This window comes from Callorhinchus milii, unplaced genomic scaffold (genome assembly GCF_018977255.1).
Source record: "Callorhinchus milii isolate IMCB2004 unplaced genomic scaffold, IMCB_Cmil_1.0 Scaffold3, whole genome shotgun sequence".
In the NCBI taxonomy this organism is placed as follows: Eukaryota; Metazoa; Chordata; class Chondrichthyes; order Chimaeriformes; family Callorhinchidae; genus Callorhinchus; species Callorhinchus milii.
In genome coordinates, this window is record NW_024704744.1 from 31,972,785 (window position 1) to 31,989,135 (window position 16,351).

General features: G+C 40.4%; 1 protein-coding gene across 2 annotated transcripts in view; it reads right to left on the reverse strand.

Moving 5' to 3' along the window:
• Positions 1–612: 612 nt before the first annotated feature.
• Positions 613–16,351, reverse strand: part of LOC103182304 (nuclear receptor coactivator 7-like) — a 38,790-nt gene continuing 23,051 nt past the window's right edge. The window contains exons 4-11 of one of the 2 annotated variants that reach the window (XM_042333504.1): positions 13,103–13,167; positions 12,778–12,885; positions 11,776–11,859; positions 10,802–10,960; positions 9,293–9,477; positions 6,795–7,570; positions 6,122–6,287; positions 613–1,054 (exon numbers count right to left, since the gene is read on the reverse strand). In XM_042333504.1, coding sequence (XP_042189438.1) covers positions 991–1,054; positions 6,122–6,287; positions 6,795–7,570; positions 9,293–9,477; positions 10,802–10,960; positions 11,776–11,859; positions 12,778–12,885; positions 13,103–13,167 — 1,607 coding nt within the window. In that variant the 3' untranslated portion in view covers positions 613–990. Of the gene's footprint in view, positions 1,055–5,428; positions 5,456–6,121; positions 6,288–6,794; positions 7,571–9,292; positions 9,478–10,801; positions 10,961–11,775; positions 11,860–12,777; positions 12,886–13,102; positions 13,168–16,351 lie in introns of those variants that run through there. The other variant, XM_042333505.1, reaches the window with a different exon arrangement.

Sequence of the window (16,351 nt, forward strand, 5' to 3'; positions counted from 1 at the left end):
TCACGCTCACTTTGTAAGACCTCTGCTGCCTCTTTTGATTCTATAATTCTCCCCCACCTTGGTGCCATCGGCAAACTTAACTACCTTGATGTAGTTAGGAGGGGTCCTAGTACAGAGCCTTGAGGTACCCCACTTAATGTCTCCCTCCATTTTGCCTTAGCACTCCTAACAACTACTCACTTCTTTGTTCTCTTCAGTCAATTTTGAATTAATGTCTAAGTCTTACCCTTGATATCCATGGAGCTCAGTTTGTGAAAGAGTCTCTCATGTGGGTACTTTGAGAGTTTAGATACACTATATCATATTGCTTTCCAATCATTTTAGTATATCATGTCTTCAAAATGTCTATCAGGTTGGTAAGACAAGATAGCCATTATTAAGATCATTTTTATACATGGAATGTAATCTTCCATTTTCTTTCTGATGACTAACTCCATTAATTTTCCAATTACTGAGGCTAAGCTAAAGGGTTACCAGGTATGGTTTTGTCATCTATCTTGAATATAGGAACGGATATATAAATTGTTCCTCCATTGGAAAGATATGAAGATATTTAAGAAGTATGTAAGGAGAACAGGAAGTTAAAAGAGGTAGACAAATCAGGATAGGGTGCAGCCATGGAAACACTGTGGATTGAAGTAAACAATATTAAAGCGAATTAACTTGCTGTTGGAACTTGCTACATGCCTCAGGTTAAAAAAGGCATTAGACCAGAAACTTTATTCTTAAATGAGGGAAGAGGATGGGTTCAATTTATCATAGAAACATTGGGAGATGTTTACAATGGAAGGAAAAGGGAGTAAACATGCATTTTTGGATGTGACACTAGACAACTACAGAACCCAAAGTAAACTCCAAGAAAAGAATCTCATTTTCTATAATAATCAGGGATGGTATAACAGCTTGCATCAAGAGAGCACTTTGAAATTAGTAATTATAATATGATTTAAGTTCACAGTAAGGCTTACAATTGAGAAGAGTTTGGCATTCTCAACTTCGGGAAGATAGATCTTGAGGGAATGAAGAGACAGCAAAGAAAGTAGACTGGATCAAACTGTTAGATGAAAGAAAATCAAAAGATCAAAAGAAAAATGTAATTCTTATTGAGAATGCAAGTCAAGCATATACAACAAGAAAATAAATGTGGGAAATAATAACAACAACAATCCTTGCATGTATTACTTTGAAGTGCAGTGACTGAATCTTGAAAATGGCAGCCCATTTGTGCACAGCAAGTCCCACAGCCATGGAACAAATGACCAATTTTATTTCGGGGGGAATGTTAGCCAGCAACAATAACAACAATAAAATTACATTTGTATAGCGTTTTTCACAGCAGGAGGACGTACTAAGGCGTTGGACAATCAGTATTTCAGACCGGAGCTGGGGGTCGGGATCGGTGAGGCTGGAGGGCGGGATGGGGAGGAGGGTGATCGAAGGCTTGGTTGAAGAGGGTCTTGAGACGGGTCTTGAACAAGTCAAGGGAGGAGGCGAGGAGGATGGACTGCAGGATGGAGTCCCAGAGGGTGGGATAGAGTGTCTGAAAGCCCGTCCGCCTATGGTGGGGCAGGCGGGGGACGTGAAGCAGGCTAGAGCCCGCTGAGCGGACGGAGCGGGCAGGTTGGTAGGGGGTTAGGAAGTCGCAGTGGACCCTCCCTGGATCCATCCCTGCTCTCAAACTACCGCCCCATTTCCAACCTCCCTTTCCAAGGTTCTCCTCCGCCTCTCATCTTCATTGATTCTGTCCTTGAATGGTTCAGATCCTACCTCTTACACTCTTCCCTGACAGAGTCAGAGCCTGAGGACAAGGTCATGAGGGCTTTGAAGGTGAGGACCAGGATCTTGAATTGTATCCTCTGTGTGTTGGGAAGCCAGTGGAGTCAGGAGAGTATGGGGGTGATAGGGTCACGGAGCCTGGTGCAGGAGAGGACACGGGCTGGATGATCTGCAGCCTATGGAGGGAGGAGTTGGGGAGGCCGACAAGCAAAGAGTTTGCATAGTCGAGCCTGAATGTTATGAATGCGTATATGAAACAGTGACACATGAGACAGTGGGGGAGCCGGGCGATGTTGTGGAGGTGGGGGAAGGCAGAGCGGGTCATGGCATAGATGTGGGGTAGAAAGGATAGTTGAGGGTCAAACAAGATGCCAAGATTCTGGACTGGCTTAGTACGGTGCAGTGTGCATCCATGGATGTGATGCTGTCAGGGCCTGAGGTGTGGAGGCGCTGACGGGAACCAATCAGGAGAGCTTTGGTTTTGTTGACATTCAACTGAAGAAAGTTAGCTCTCATCCAGGACTTGATATCTGATAGACATTCTGTCAGGACAGCAGTGGTCCTGGAGTCGAGGGTGGAGGCAGAGAGGTAGAGTTGAGTGTCATCCACATACATGTCTGCGGATGACATCACCAAGAGGGAGCATATAGATATTGAAGAGGAGGAGACCAAGGACAGAGCCCTCAGGAACGCCGCACAAGACGGTGTGGGGGCTAGAAGAGAAAACGTTTGTGGAGATGAAGTGGAGACGGTGTGTGAGATAGGATCTGAACCATTCAAGGACAGAACCATGAAGGTCGAGGTGAGAGGAGAGGTGGTAGAGGACCTTGGAAAGGAAAGGGAGTTTTTTTTAAGGATAGGAGTGATGACAACCATTTTTAAAGGGGTGGGAACGGTGCCAGTGGACAGGGAGAGGTTTGTCTGTGAGTAGAGCGGCAAGGAGGTGGAGATGGGAGGTAGTGAGAGGGATAGGGATGGGGTCGAGGGAGCAGGTGGGTTATAGTGGTGCTGAAGAGGGGGAGACAACTTTGAAGGTGAGGAGGGACGGATGAGTTGGGGCCGGAGTGTGAGGGGGAGATGGGGAATGGGTGGTAGACAGAAGGGTAGAGGCAGCTGAGCGGATCCCTCGACTTCGGTTTCAAGGAACAACAACAAAATTACATTTATAGAGCACCTTTCACGTTGGGAGGACGTCCCAAAGTGCTGAACAGTCAGATGTCGGGGCCCAAGCATGGGGGAGGGGTAGGAGTGAGGGAAGGCAGAGGGGTGGGAGAGAGACCAAGGGCATGGTCGAAGAGAAGGGTCTTGAGACCGGCCTTGAAGGAGGCAAGGGAGGAAGCGAGGCGAAGGGACCATGGGATGGAGTTCCAGAGTGTGGGGGCAGAGAGGCTGAAAGCCTGGCCACCAATGGTAAGGGGGGTCGGGCGGGAGACATGGAGCAGGCCGGAGTCTGATGAACGGAGGGAGCGGGCAGGTTGGTAGGGAGTCAGCAGGTCAGAGAGATAGGAGGGGGCAAGGCCATGGATGGCCTTAAAGGTGAGGACAAGGATCTTGAACTCGATCCTCTGGGGGATGGAGAGCCAGTGGAGTCGGGCGAGGGTCGGCGTGATGGCATCATGGAGCCTGGTGCATGAGAGTACACAAGCTGCAGAGTTTTGGATGATCTGTAGCTTGTGAAGGGAAGAGTTGGGAAGGCCGATGAGGAGGGAGTTCCCATAATCAAGCCTTGAGGTGACAAATGCATGGGTGAGGGTTTCGGCAGCCTGAGGGGTGAGGCAGTGGCAGAGTCGGTCAATGGCAAAGGAAATCTAGCATTGCCTCGCAGTTGGCTTTGGAGGAGAGAACAGCAACAAGGGTCATATGCAGAGAACAAGGACAAAAAGGGTCATATATAGAGAACAAAGACAAAAATGTGAGCTTTTCTCAAAAATAAGGCTCCTGGTAGAACAGCAGTCATTGGAGTAAAAAACTTAAGTAAAGTAAGCTAAGAGACTGGTCAAATAAGTATGAAATAATAATAATCCTAAAATGTGGTATAGTGCCCTTGACATCGGAAGGATGCCTCAAAGCACTTCACAGGTATACAGTAAAGTTAAGTGACTACACTTTTTGTGGGGAAAAACAGCAGCAATGTCTCACAAACAGCTATAAAATGAGTAACCAACTTAATTTAGGGGATTGTTGGCCAGGACACCAGGAGAAACTCTCACCTCCTTTCAAATAGTGTCATGGGATCATTAAAGTCTACCTGAACAGGCAGTTTAAGAAGGATGATATGAGATTAAGATTAAAAATATATGTATGTAGAAAACAGGGTTGTTCAATAAACAGTAGGTCTTTGAAAGTTCTCAAAGGGAAAATAACTTCAAATGGCTAAGCAATAGCAGATTTCCTAAATTATTTTTTGTGTTTGTACTCAAGCGGAAAACACAATTCACTTTCCCAGAGACAAGCCTTCGGGGACAGATGAGGAAATTGTAATAGACATTCTTACATGACTCAAATTAGGCATCTGCGTTATGAGAGGCTATAGAAGATGAACATTAAAGTGAAGTACTTTTTCTTTACACTGTAACCATTTTAAAATAAGACTAATTGAATACATAGAACACTGGAAGGCTGCTATTCTTTCAGACTGCTACACTGAGACACATTCCACTCTGAATTATAGCTGCAGGCACAATTTTACAGTAAAATTAAAACAGCTCAACTCAAATGAAACTAAATTTCAGTTATACTTAAATCATTGCCAGGGACAGAGTAAGAGTATCTCACATAGATACTAATAATCTTAAACTGTGGTATAGAATCCTTGACATCGGAAGGATGCCTGAAAGCACTTCACAGATATACAGTAAATTTAAATGAACCTGTACTTTTCTGTGGGTAAAACAGCAGCCAATTTGCACACAGCAATGTCCCACAAACAGCTATAATGTGAGTAATCAACTTCATTTGGAGGATTGTTGGCCAGGACACCAGGAGAAACTCACCTCTTTTCAACTTTTAAGAGAGGAGTAGATAATTATTTGGAGAGGACAAATTTGCAGGGTATGGGGAGAGAACGGGGGAGTGGGATTGAATTGGATAGCTCTTTTCAAAGCAACACTGACACGATCAGCCGAATGGCCTCCTTCTGTGCTGTATAATTCTATAATTCTATTATACTACGTGGCCCCCTGAAATTGCTTATTGATTCAAGTTCTCTGCCAAAAATCTAAAATGACCCTTGGAACAACTTCACGATAATTTTGATTTCAACATGTATTTGGGAGTATGCAGTTCAAGCAAATAAGCTAGAGTACGTATCATTGAATGGAAAGGATGATTCCAAAATCTTCGCTTAGTTTAAAAAAATGTTTTTGACAAACTGTAAAACAAAGCATTCATTCTACTTCTTAATATAGAAAACGCAGAGCAAGACACATTTCTGCACTCGACACAAATGCAGAAATATTCTACGACAATTTGAGTTCTTCATACATAAACAAATGGATTTTTTTAAAAATCCTACAATTTCCTTCAATCTCCTCTCCCTTTACATTTGTCTCCCTACCTTTTAAAAATTCCTCAGGTATTGAGCTTATATCATTATCTGCCTGACCTGTCTCCAACCGATCTCACCTCCCTGTCAATCTTGTGTGCTCATTCTCTTGCATCTTAAATATCACTGGTTTACCTACTCAAAACAGTTGGGTGAATAATAGACAGTGACGCACATAGAAACCATTAGTATCAGATAAGCTAAAAACAGATATCTTCCTACTCTTGTGTGCCCACAGTAAAATGCAGTGACTGAGCATTCATGTTCGTTTTTCTAATGCATGAAAATAGATAGATGTGGCTCCAGACTTATTACTTTAGTTTCAAAAAATGGCCATGGTTTAGGCTGGCTTGAAACAATTTTATTCATGGTGAAAAATTTCCAGTGCTATGAATTCTTTGTTAATATTTGATAGGTAAATCAATCAATGAAGGGAGCTTGGTGTTACTGAGACTATTGACCTAGTTTTCAAGGCTCTAACTCTATGACCACCAATAAACCAGGGGGTAAAAAGCAAACATCAGTTACATTAATACATAAACCATACAGCACCTAATTCCACTGGGTTAGCCTGAAACAATTGAATCTTGAAACATCTTTCAAATAAATTAAGCTAGAAAGAATTATTATTTGCTGGACATCCTCGAGTCTTACCCATTATTAAAAAGTAATTTGTGAAGCAAAATTTCAAAACTCTGTTGCAAAAGTTTCTAGTTCAAATAAAGTTACAATCATTCTGTTAGCAAAATTATCAGGTGCCATAGCTTTAACTCATGAATGCATAAATATGTAGGCGCTCACCTTTCTTGTGGAACTGCAAACCAATATTCTGGCTGCTTTCCTTTCTCTACATATTGTTGCATTCTGGCTGCAGTGTCCCCTGCAAATGACTTTAGCATAGGTTTCCCGACCTTAATGCACATAAACATGGGTGGCTTCTTACTTCTCTCCTTTGCTCGAAGTATGTCTAAACAGATATAGAATAAATTACAAGATCACAAGATTGGTCTGGATGAAGAAAGCTCTTCGGCTCATCCAATCTCATTGCTCCAGAATACCCACTCTACTGTCCCCCCCATCACTACATCAATCAGCTTTTTAATATCCGGGCCTCTACCACCTTTCTGACAACCTGTTACAGACCTCGATTACTCCCTGCAAAAAGAAAAACTTCCAGAAATCTATCCTGAAATTGCCCTTTATTCTAAGTCTATGGCCTAGTGTTCTACTGTCATGACAAATTCAAAAGTATTGATCTGAGTTTACTTTACAATCCCATTTAAAATGTTGCACACCTCTATGAGATCCCCTCTTCTCTTCAGTTGCTTAGATCACTTTAAATGACCTCAATTCTGTTACTTAACCTATTCCAATGGCTTATCCACATTACATGTATTGATAAATCATATCTTTATTATCGCTTACCTAATTTACTCTCGTACTGTAACAAGTGTTTAAAATATTTTCAGCTTACCGTCTATTGGTCCTTTAAGTTTTTTAAAGAAGGCTTCAAATTCGGAATCACAGCCCACTTCCTCATTGACTTCTTCTGTCGTCGACTTCAAGCTCTCTTTGTGGGGTTTGAGATCAGTTGAACAAGCAACTTGCACTGGAGGAACTTCACTCAAATTATTCAAATCACTTTCCAGGTTACTCCCATCGATTTTAACAGATGAAATATTAGCAATGTTACAGGCATTTTCATTTTGCACAGATTTACTATCATCAGATGCAATTTCTATTGTACATTGCTTCTCACAAGAATGAATGTACTTTTTTGGTAATTCTTTTGTTACAGTTTTTTCAGGTATTGTTTGATGAACATCATGGTCATTGTTTTCCTCAAATTCATGTCTCTTAGACTTCAGTGCATCGGATGTACCTATAAGTTCCTCTTCAGAAATTACTGTAGTCGACCCACATTTATAATATCCATGCTTTTCAGGGGCAGATTCAGTTGCATTTGCTTTTAATGGTATATGATGAGCCAGATCTGTAGAGACACTATTAGTGGTAGAAACTGTTGCATTTTTATCTTTAACTGGGGATGGTGCAAGTTCTGTGAAACCTTCATCAGCTGCATCTCCCACATCTTTGTGGTCCGAACAGTTTTCGAAATTATCATCGACTCTCAAATGGCGGTTTTTACTCATTGCTTTGAATCGATTGAATGGATTGAGGTCTTTTTCAGCTGAAAGATCGTCCCAATCCTCAGGCCTGTACAAAGGAGAAAGATCCTTTGGTACATCACTGTTAGGAGAAATGATGTATGCATAATGGGATGTTAAACTGAAAGCAAAAACAAATGAACACAGACAACACAAAAGGCAAACAAAATTAAAAATCTTGAAATGAAAGCAAATAGTTGAAAGAAAAACTGAAAATCATAATGTGAATTAAAATGCAATATAAGGCAAGAAATGATCACTAAAATCAGTTAATTATTAAAATCAAAACTGGTTTGTATGAATGAAATATTATTACTAAAATATTATTAATAATATTATTAATAAAATATTATTAAATCTTTAAAACTACAACATAGCTAAGAAATTCAGAATGAGCTCTATTTGTATACTAATTAAAACATGGTTACTTTATAGATGAAGGTACTAAACCAAGATTGCAAATGTAATGTGCAAATATATTTTTAAAATGTATTAATTTTCAATGAGCCAAAAGATCACATCTATCCTGCAAATTGAGCAATACAAGGAAAAGATATTCTGGATATCTCCAGGTCAGGCTAGCAATTCAGTGACCTGGATATCAAAGCTCTATGATAGACTGTGTAATTTAATATCTAACCAGCCAAGTCTACAGAACTTCAAGACATTAATGATTGACCAATCGACCAGGCTCATTTATAGTACATTGAATGGTAGTCATAACTTGGGGGATGGCAATTTTTCCCCATTAGTTCCTGAAATCCTGCAAGACAACACCCTAAGAGCTAAGGTCAAGAACAAACTTGCATTTATATATTGAAACATCTCATATTGAAACATCTCAAAGCCAGTAAATTAACAAGTAATTAACAAGTGTACTGACTGTTTTTGTAATCAGATGCAACAACCATTCACACCAACAAAATCCAACAAACACCCACAAGGCAAATAATCAATTAGTAATCTTTAGGGTAAATGATGCAGTACATATAGTAAATTAACCTAGAGAACCGTTGGCCAGTTGACACTAAGAAACGCCCTACTTCTTTCTGAATAGTGTCATGGGATCTATAAAGTCCATCAGAATAGACTGCCAGTACCCGATTTAATAACTCATTAAAAGATGACACCTCCAACAAATAGAATTTCTTCAGGACTGTGTTGAATTGTCTACTTAGATTGTGAACTCAAGTCTTGACATGGGCTTGGCAATCACAACCTTCTAATGAAGAAACAATAATGCTGTCAAGCAAACAGAAGTTTATCCTATGGATCCCTGTAGATTAGTGTGTTAGAGCACTCGCCACACAAGCGAGAGGACCTGGCTTTAATTTCCAGCAGGGCGAAACGTTAGGAAAGTTTCATTACTCCATTACTCGCCTCTGTTTACATAGTAGTAAGTAGGAACCTGGTTGTTTACAGTATATTCTGTGAAGCACTTTGTATATCCTCGAAGGCATGATAAGGTGCTATATCAAGTGTAAAGATTATTATTATCAATGCTTTATAATCCTTCAGGTCCAGCTATGTTCTAATGTGGACTTCAGATCCCTAATTCCCTGGCATCAGTATTCTAGACAACCAAGAGGCATACAATCCTTCATCGAAGTCTTGGGCATTAAAAATACATATCAGTTGCTGATTGTCACTAAATGCTGAAATCAATAATCAATATAACCAGAGGGAACCATATTGTAGTGGAAATGCTACTATTAAATAGCCTTTAGGAAATAAAGAGGTTATTGTAAAATATATTAAAACAAGTTTATAGCAGTACATGTTTTAAAAGAGCAGATTTACTTACGATGGAAGTGCATCTTTAATTTTCATGTGGGAGATATCATTGTATAATGCAATGGATATGATCTCCTCCATGGGGCATAGGAGCCCATATTCTTCACAACCATTCTCTATTACGAGAGGATCAGACTTGTGTGGGTCAAACATTATATTGTTTGGAGTGACAATCATAACTCCTCCTACTACACCCTGAGAATAAAAGGAAAATTATGTGCAATGACATTAGATCAATGTACAGAAATTAGAAAATGGTAAATCGTAATTTAAACTTATAAGCAATGTAATACATTCCACAATGTATTACAAACTATGAGTGAAATTAATGCACAATGTTTTTCTAATCTGCAGTTAGTTTTGGGGAACATAATAATGCCCCAGAACTATGACAAGAGCAGATGTCTCTGAAAAAAATCCCCCAGCNAAAAAAAAGTAGATGTTCGATCTTGCCTCTCACCTTTCAAGCCAATCAAAATCATAATAATAGTTTTAATAATTCTTGCATTTGATGTAGTATCTATAATGTCATTATGTCTCAAAGTGATTCACAGATAATTGATGTCTATAATGACTGTGTATTTGTGGGCATTAAGCAACAGCTAATTTCTGCACAGTCATGAAGTGAATAACCAATCTTTATCCAGAGGATTGTTGGGTAAGACACTGGGAGAAACTTTTTTTTTGAATAATATGAAGTAAAGAATCTCAAGATGCTGATAATTATTTTCTAATTTCTTATTTATACCTGTGATCTCTAATGCTGCTCTCATTGTTAAATAAACTGCTTACACCTCATCTCAACTTTCTGCAATCATAATTCTTTAAAATGAACAATATGATGACCCAGAATCAACCAACGATTTGGGTACATTTGACATTTCCTCAGTGGCAAATCTGTAGTCAGTGAATGCATTAAACTGGTAATTATGAAGCTATGAAAAGCTTTCAGTTCAGAAACCTAACTGCCTAAGTAACTGTTAAGTGGAGTCAATGGGATTGCTTAAGAGGGAGGTAGATGAATACTTGGCTAGTAAGGGTAACAGGAAGTACAGAGAAAAGGCAAGTAAAAAGTATTGAGTTAAAGATCAGTCATGGTCTAAGAAAATGACAGAGCTGGCTCGATGGGCCATATGGCTTGCTTCTGCTCCTATGTTCCTAATTAGTCAACTTTGTAAAATACAAGGTGGGATACATGACGTCAAGATCATTCTCTTCAACCGTGCCTTCACCTCCCCTCTCGACTCTCTACCCCCTCCTCGCTCCCTCCCTTCCCTCCCCTCACCCTGACCATTTCCCCCCTGCTCGGGTCCCAACCCAACTGTCCAGCGCCTTGGGACGTCCTCCCGACGTGAAAGGCGCTCAATAAATGGAATCTTGTTGTTGTTGTTAAATTCAATAGTTTGGTCACTCAATCCATGGCCGTTTAAAATTATTTTAAAAGCAACCAAATCCTGAGCTAGTACTCATGCAGCATGTGGTGGAAATTGGAACAAAGAAGCTTAACCACACTAGTTACCTTGCCATCTGTAATGTATCTGCAGTTCATTTTTAAAAACTTTACGATAGGTGGTTCATCTTCTTCTGAACCAGATGACATTACTCTCAAAATGGGATGTAAACGCAGTGGTGGGGAGTGGAAATTTTTCTCAGTTGTTGTTCTTGCAAGGTCAGCATTCTGAAAGATTGAATTAGTCAATTAACTTTCAGGGAAATCAGTAACTAGAAAGGTTGGCACTCTAAATAGAGCAATTAAAAACTAAAGTTAAACATTTAAGAACCAACTTCTTTTTTTTCTATTTTTCTCTTGAGGTTTTTGAATATACCATAAAACTCATATCAGTCCCATCAGTCAGGACTATAACATTTAATATGACTTACACAAAGTCTGAGTTGCAGGCAAACTGCAGAAGTCATAGGAATTCAGATTTAATCAATAATCTACACTGTGCATGTGTAATTTAATGCAGCAGGTAAGTGCGGGTGTCGAGGTCAACACTATATTTCCATCGATTCAGTGCATCTTGACACATACCGCATATGCACGTACTGGCAAACACTGTAATCGCATTGAATCACAAGTAATGAAGTTCTTCTGCACATGCTTTGACAGATGAAGACTACGTTTCCTGCGACTCAATGCAGCCGGCTGGTAAGTGCGTATGTATCAACAGGTAAGGACTTAATTTCCTGCGATGCAAGCCCTCTGGTAAGCGTAGGGGAGCGGCATTACAAGTTAGGAGTTGAATAATACGAACCTTTTAAAGAAATCTAAGTGGTTTTGATAGGAAATTGAATGAGACTCGTGTGAATGTACGACTTAGGCAGTTATACGATTTATAAAGATAAGATTTATGTGAGTTTTACTGTATTTTATAACAGCTTGCGGACACCAAATTTGTATTGTTTAATCAAACATTTTCATTTTCAACCAATGACACAGAAATTATATTTTTACCACTGACAAGCCATCTGATTTTTTTCTATACTTACTGGAAGCTTATATTTGGCATCAGATGACGATGGTGTAACAGGTCTACCAAAATCTGGAGAACAAATGTCTGGTACATATAAAATCTGAAAAATGTAGAATTTAATTTCAGTAAACTCATAAAATATGTTTTGTTATTCCATAAATAGGTTATTAAATGACAACTGTTTGAAATTCTATAGGTTAAATCAAACACAATAACAACAAAATTACATTTGTATAGCGCCTTTCAAGTCGAGAGAATGTCCCAAGGTGCTGGACAGTCAGTGTTTCAGACCTAAGCTGGGGATGGGGATTGGGAGAATGGAGGGCATGGGGGAGAGGAGCAGGGTAATCGAAAGCACAGTCAAAGGAGGGACTTGAGATGGGTCTTGAAGGAGACAAGGGAGGGGGAGAGGCAGAGGGACTGCGGGATAGATTTCCAGAGGGTAGGGCAGAGTGGCAGGCCTGCCTGCCAATGATGGATGGGCGAGGTGGGGGACATGAAGCAGGCCGGAGCCCACTGAGAGGAGCGAGCGGGCAGGATGGTAGAGGGTTTGGAGGTCGCAGAGGTAGAGGGGAGCAAGGCCATAGAGGGCTTTGAAGGTGAGGACCAGGATCTTGAACTGTATCCTCTGTGTGATGGAAGGCCAGTGGTGTCGGGTGAGGATGGGGGTGCTAGGGTCATGGAGCCTGGTGCGGGAGAGGACACAGGCTGCAGAGTTCTGGGTGATCTGCAGCCTATGTGGAGGAAGGAGTTGGGGAGGCCGACAAGCAGGGAGTTTGCATAGTCAAGCCTGGATGTTATGAATGCGTGTATGAGGGTTTCGGCGACCTGCGATGTGAGACAATGTTGGGGGAAAGCAAAGCGGGTCATGGCAGGGATGTGGGGTAGAAAGAATAGTTGAGGGTCAAACAACACGCCAAGGTTCCGGACTGGCTTAGTAAGGTGAAGTGTGCATCCATGGATGGTGATCCTGTCAGTGCCTGAGGTATGGAGGCCTCAATCTTGTTTGACGACATACCTGGCCAGGAATAACAGTGCAACTGAAAAGTTTATTGTTGTACACAATTTCAGTTGGAGTAGTGTTGAAATTCAAAGCTATGTTAGTAATCGTATCTCGATAGTCCACCTACAATATAAAAACAAAATACTCAATGTATTTATTATCCTTCCTTTCATAGTTATTATACTTCCTTCAGATACTGCATTTCTAGCACTGCCTCATTGATTAATATGATCCAATCATACTGTCAGACTAAAGACCAAGTTATGCATAACTCTTGAGAAATGGTACACTTCACAAATTGTTTTACGTGAATATATATATATATATATATAATATATACCTCGTACTCAAGGGCTCCAAGTAGTTTCCCAGATGTTGCTTTCTTTTCTTTGTCATGATTGGCAACTTTAAAACAAAGATAATTACATGCAAATTTCTCAAATTTTATTACGAAACCTGGTTAGGGGCTAGAGCTCACCAAACACAATAGCAGACATGGAGAGTAGAAAAAAAGATTAAGATAAAATCTGATGCTAAATTTAGATTTTCAAAGCCTTTAGTTTACAGGAGAAAGCAGGTGTTCCTTAGTCTTTAGATTATGGAAAAGAATGAATTAGAGTAGAAGACAGCCTGTTGTGTTTTAATTTAAACACAATAAGGTTCTAGGGCCTGTAGAAAGCTTTTTTTGGAGTTTAGGAAAAACATGAAAGTTAGAGGTAAAAATCTTGTCTCAAGGCAACAATACCACAGAGAAGGCGAGAGACAACATAATAGGCGATGTTCCTGAGGTAGAAGAAGACCATCTAGGGCCAGTTGCAAGGTTTGAAGCAGAACTGACAGTCAAACACAGGAGCAAGGTTGTACATTGACTGGTTGTTGGGAGTAATGATGAAGGATTCCTGAGCATGTTAATCCAACCTCTTGCTTCCTACGTCAAAACATTGTGAGGCAGCAATAAATAAGGCAAAGGGAATGCTGGACTGTATTGCCAAATCAATTAAGTTTAGGTTCCCAAAATTTATATAGTGCTGTGGTCAGGTTGCACGTAGATACAGTTCTTGCAACACAAAGGGCTGGCCAGCCCCTAGAGGCAGGGCGCCAGAGCAATGAGGTGATCCATCCCCAGGTAAGTGTTATAATAATATAATAAATAATCCTTGTATTTGATAGAGCGCCTTATCACATCTTCTAGAAGTCTCAAAGCACTTTGCAGAATATACTGTAAAGTGAATCGACTGTATATTTTGTGGACCAGTGTTAACTTTTTAAAAAAGTGTGAAGAGGGAATGAGTTGCAAGAAATGATTAAGGGGTTCCGGCTCTTCAGCCTTGAAATCTTAGAGGGGACTTTATAGGAATAGCTAAAAATTTGAATGGGATTGAGAAAGTAAGTCCAGAAAAAATATTTTCAAATACACCAAAGCCGCTGAACAAGAGGGTTAAATTTAAGTTTGCACAGGAAAATGTCAGTATTGGTACCAGCAAGTTTTTTTCAAAACTTAAGAAAGCAATTAATAACAGGAGGTCAGGATGCTGGACTATTTACCCAATATTTATGATAACCATAACCTAAAAATATGCATTTTCCCCTCCTTCAGAATCTAGCCTCGACTGTGAATGACTTGACATTCATTAATCCACCTACACTGCCCAGATTTACGTAAACAATATTGAATTCAGAGGACTGGAGCCTAACCATGAACTAATAAAGGTTAACAAAACTTCTAGTTACAAATAGAACTATGAGCTAAGTCCTATTCGTTATCAGCAAAACAAAATCAGCTCAACGGTCCAACTCCTTTTATACATACAGAATATTCGTGTCTTATTTATCTGAAACACAAAATTACATCCATAACGTGATAGAAACATGACCGTACGTACAGTAAGGATTCCACTGGAACATGTTGTTCTCTTTATCGCTCACATTTTCTGCATCTTCGTTTAAGGACTCACCGCTCCCACCAAACGTGGAGTAACCAGAGGAAATGGACTCTTCGCTCTCAGACAGTGATATAGCGCTTTTCACGTCTTCTAGACATCTCAAAGCGCTTCACAGAATATGCTGTAACGTGAATTGACTGTATATTTGTGGGCGAAACACGGGAGCCAATTGCGCACAGCAATGTCCCATAAACAGCCGTGGATTGAAAATGACCAATTTATTATTGATTTTGTTTTTTGGAGGGATTATTATTAGGCATGTGGAGTAAGGAAACTTGCCCAAGGTTTCGCCCTGCCTGGAATTGAACCCAGGTGTCTCACTTGCAAGGCGAGTGCTCTAACCACTGAACTACAGAACATCAGATAAGGATGGATCACAAGACTGGAGCATTATGGATTAATTAACCTTTCAAATCACAAGGCTTCTAACTCCTTTGAGTAATACACATTGCCAGAAAAAGCGGAAGACAGGGGAAGCGTCTCGTCTCACTAACAAATCTGTCCGGCTGCTGGCAAACAAAAGAATCCCCTACCGACAGACCCTTTGCAAAACTTAGCCATAGGTTTGTGTTACAAGAGATGCTGCAGCGATCTAGTTGGATCTGGAAGAAACAGAACCAAGAGAATACGTGCATTGCTTCATGTCCCCTTCCTCGGGAACATTAACGTAACCAGGTGGACCATGTAAACACACAGAACCGGTTCCTCCACCTCTGCCAGATGCAAGCTCAGCCAGCAACTAGTGTAAATCAATGCTGCACATGGACTCGGTAACGCAATCTGCAGAGCTCAACCGCATTCCTTTCCAAATCCCTGCGGATTCATGGATCAGTTCTTCGTCCTACAATAATATTTGGGTACTATAAGGTATTCGCAAATACAAAATGTAATGATAGGGAACTCACCATTCGTAGTTTGGCTTGAAATGCATCGAACAAATAAAATTAAAATACCTACAAAATGCTGGAGTATAATCGAGGGGGATTTTAATGTTCAGAGCTGTATACAGTAGTAGTAAACAATAGAATCCAGTTACTGGAACAGAGCAAATTTGACTCCATGGCAAGTTACAAATAAATTTGCTTCATAGAGATGCCTTCCTTACAAATTGCATGACACCATGAAAGGTGCGAGCTATATCAAACATAAGGATTATTATTATCCATCACAACTAAAGATAGAATATCAAGAAGATGTATTGATCAGCAAGATGCACATTTGAACCAATTGACACCTCTCGACAGGTTCTTGCATTTGATTATAAGTGCCTTATCACATTGCCAAGACATCTCAAAGCACTTCACAGGAATATATTCTACAGTGGCTTGACTGTAATGTCGGCAAAGAAAATTTAGGTTTTCAATATAGGTATTCCAAATTAGGTTTCCATTATAAACCTAAGTATGAAAAACACCAAAGGAACAGGAGAGTATTGCTCCTAACATTTGGCACTCCAGGCACATGTATCCAACTCCCAGAAAATTATCTTGGAATTGTCCCAAGGTCCGGGTCTGGCCTCCTCCTCGTCCCCCAAGTGCTCCACTCCACCCTCGGCGGCCGTGCCTTCAACCACCATGCCCCGAGGCTCTGGAACTGCCTTCCTTCCTATTTTCAGGTCTCTGCTGAAGATCTTTCTTTTCGACTGC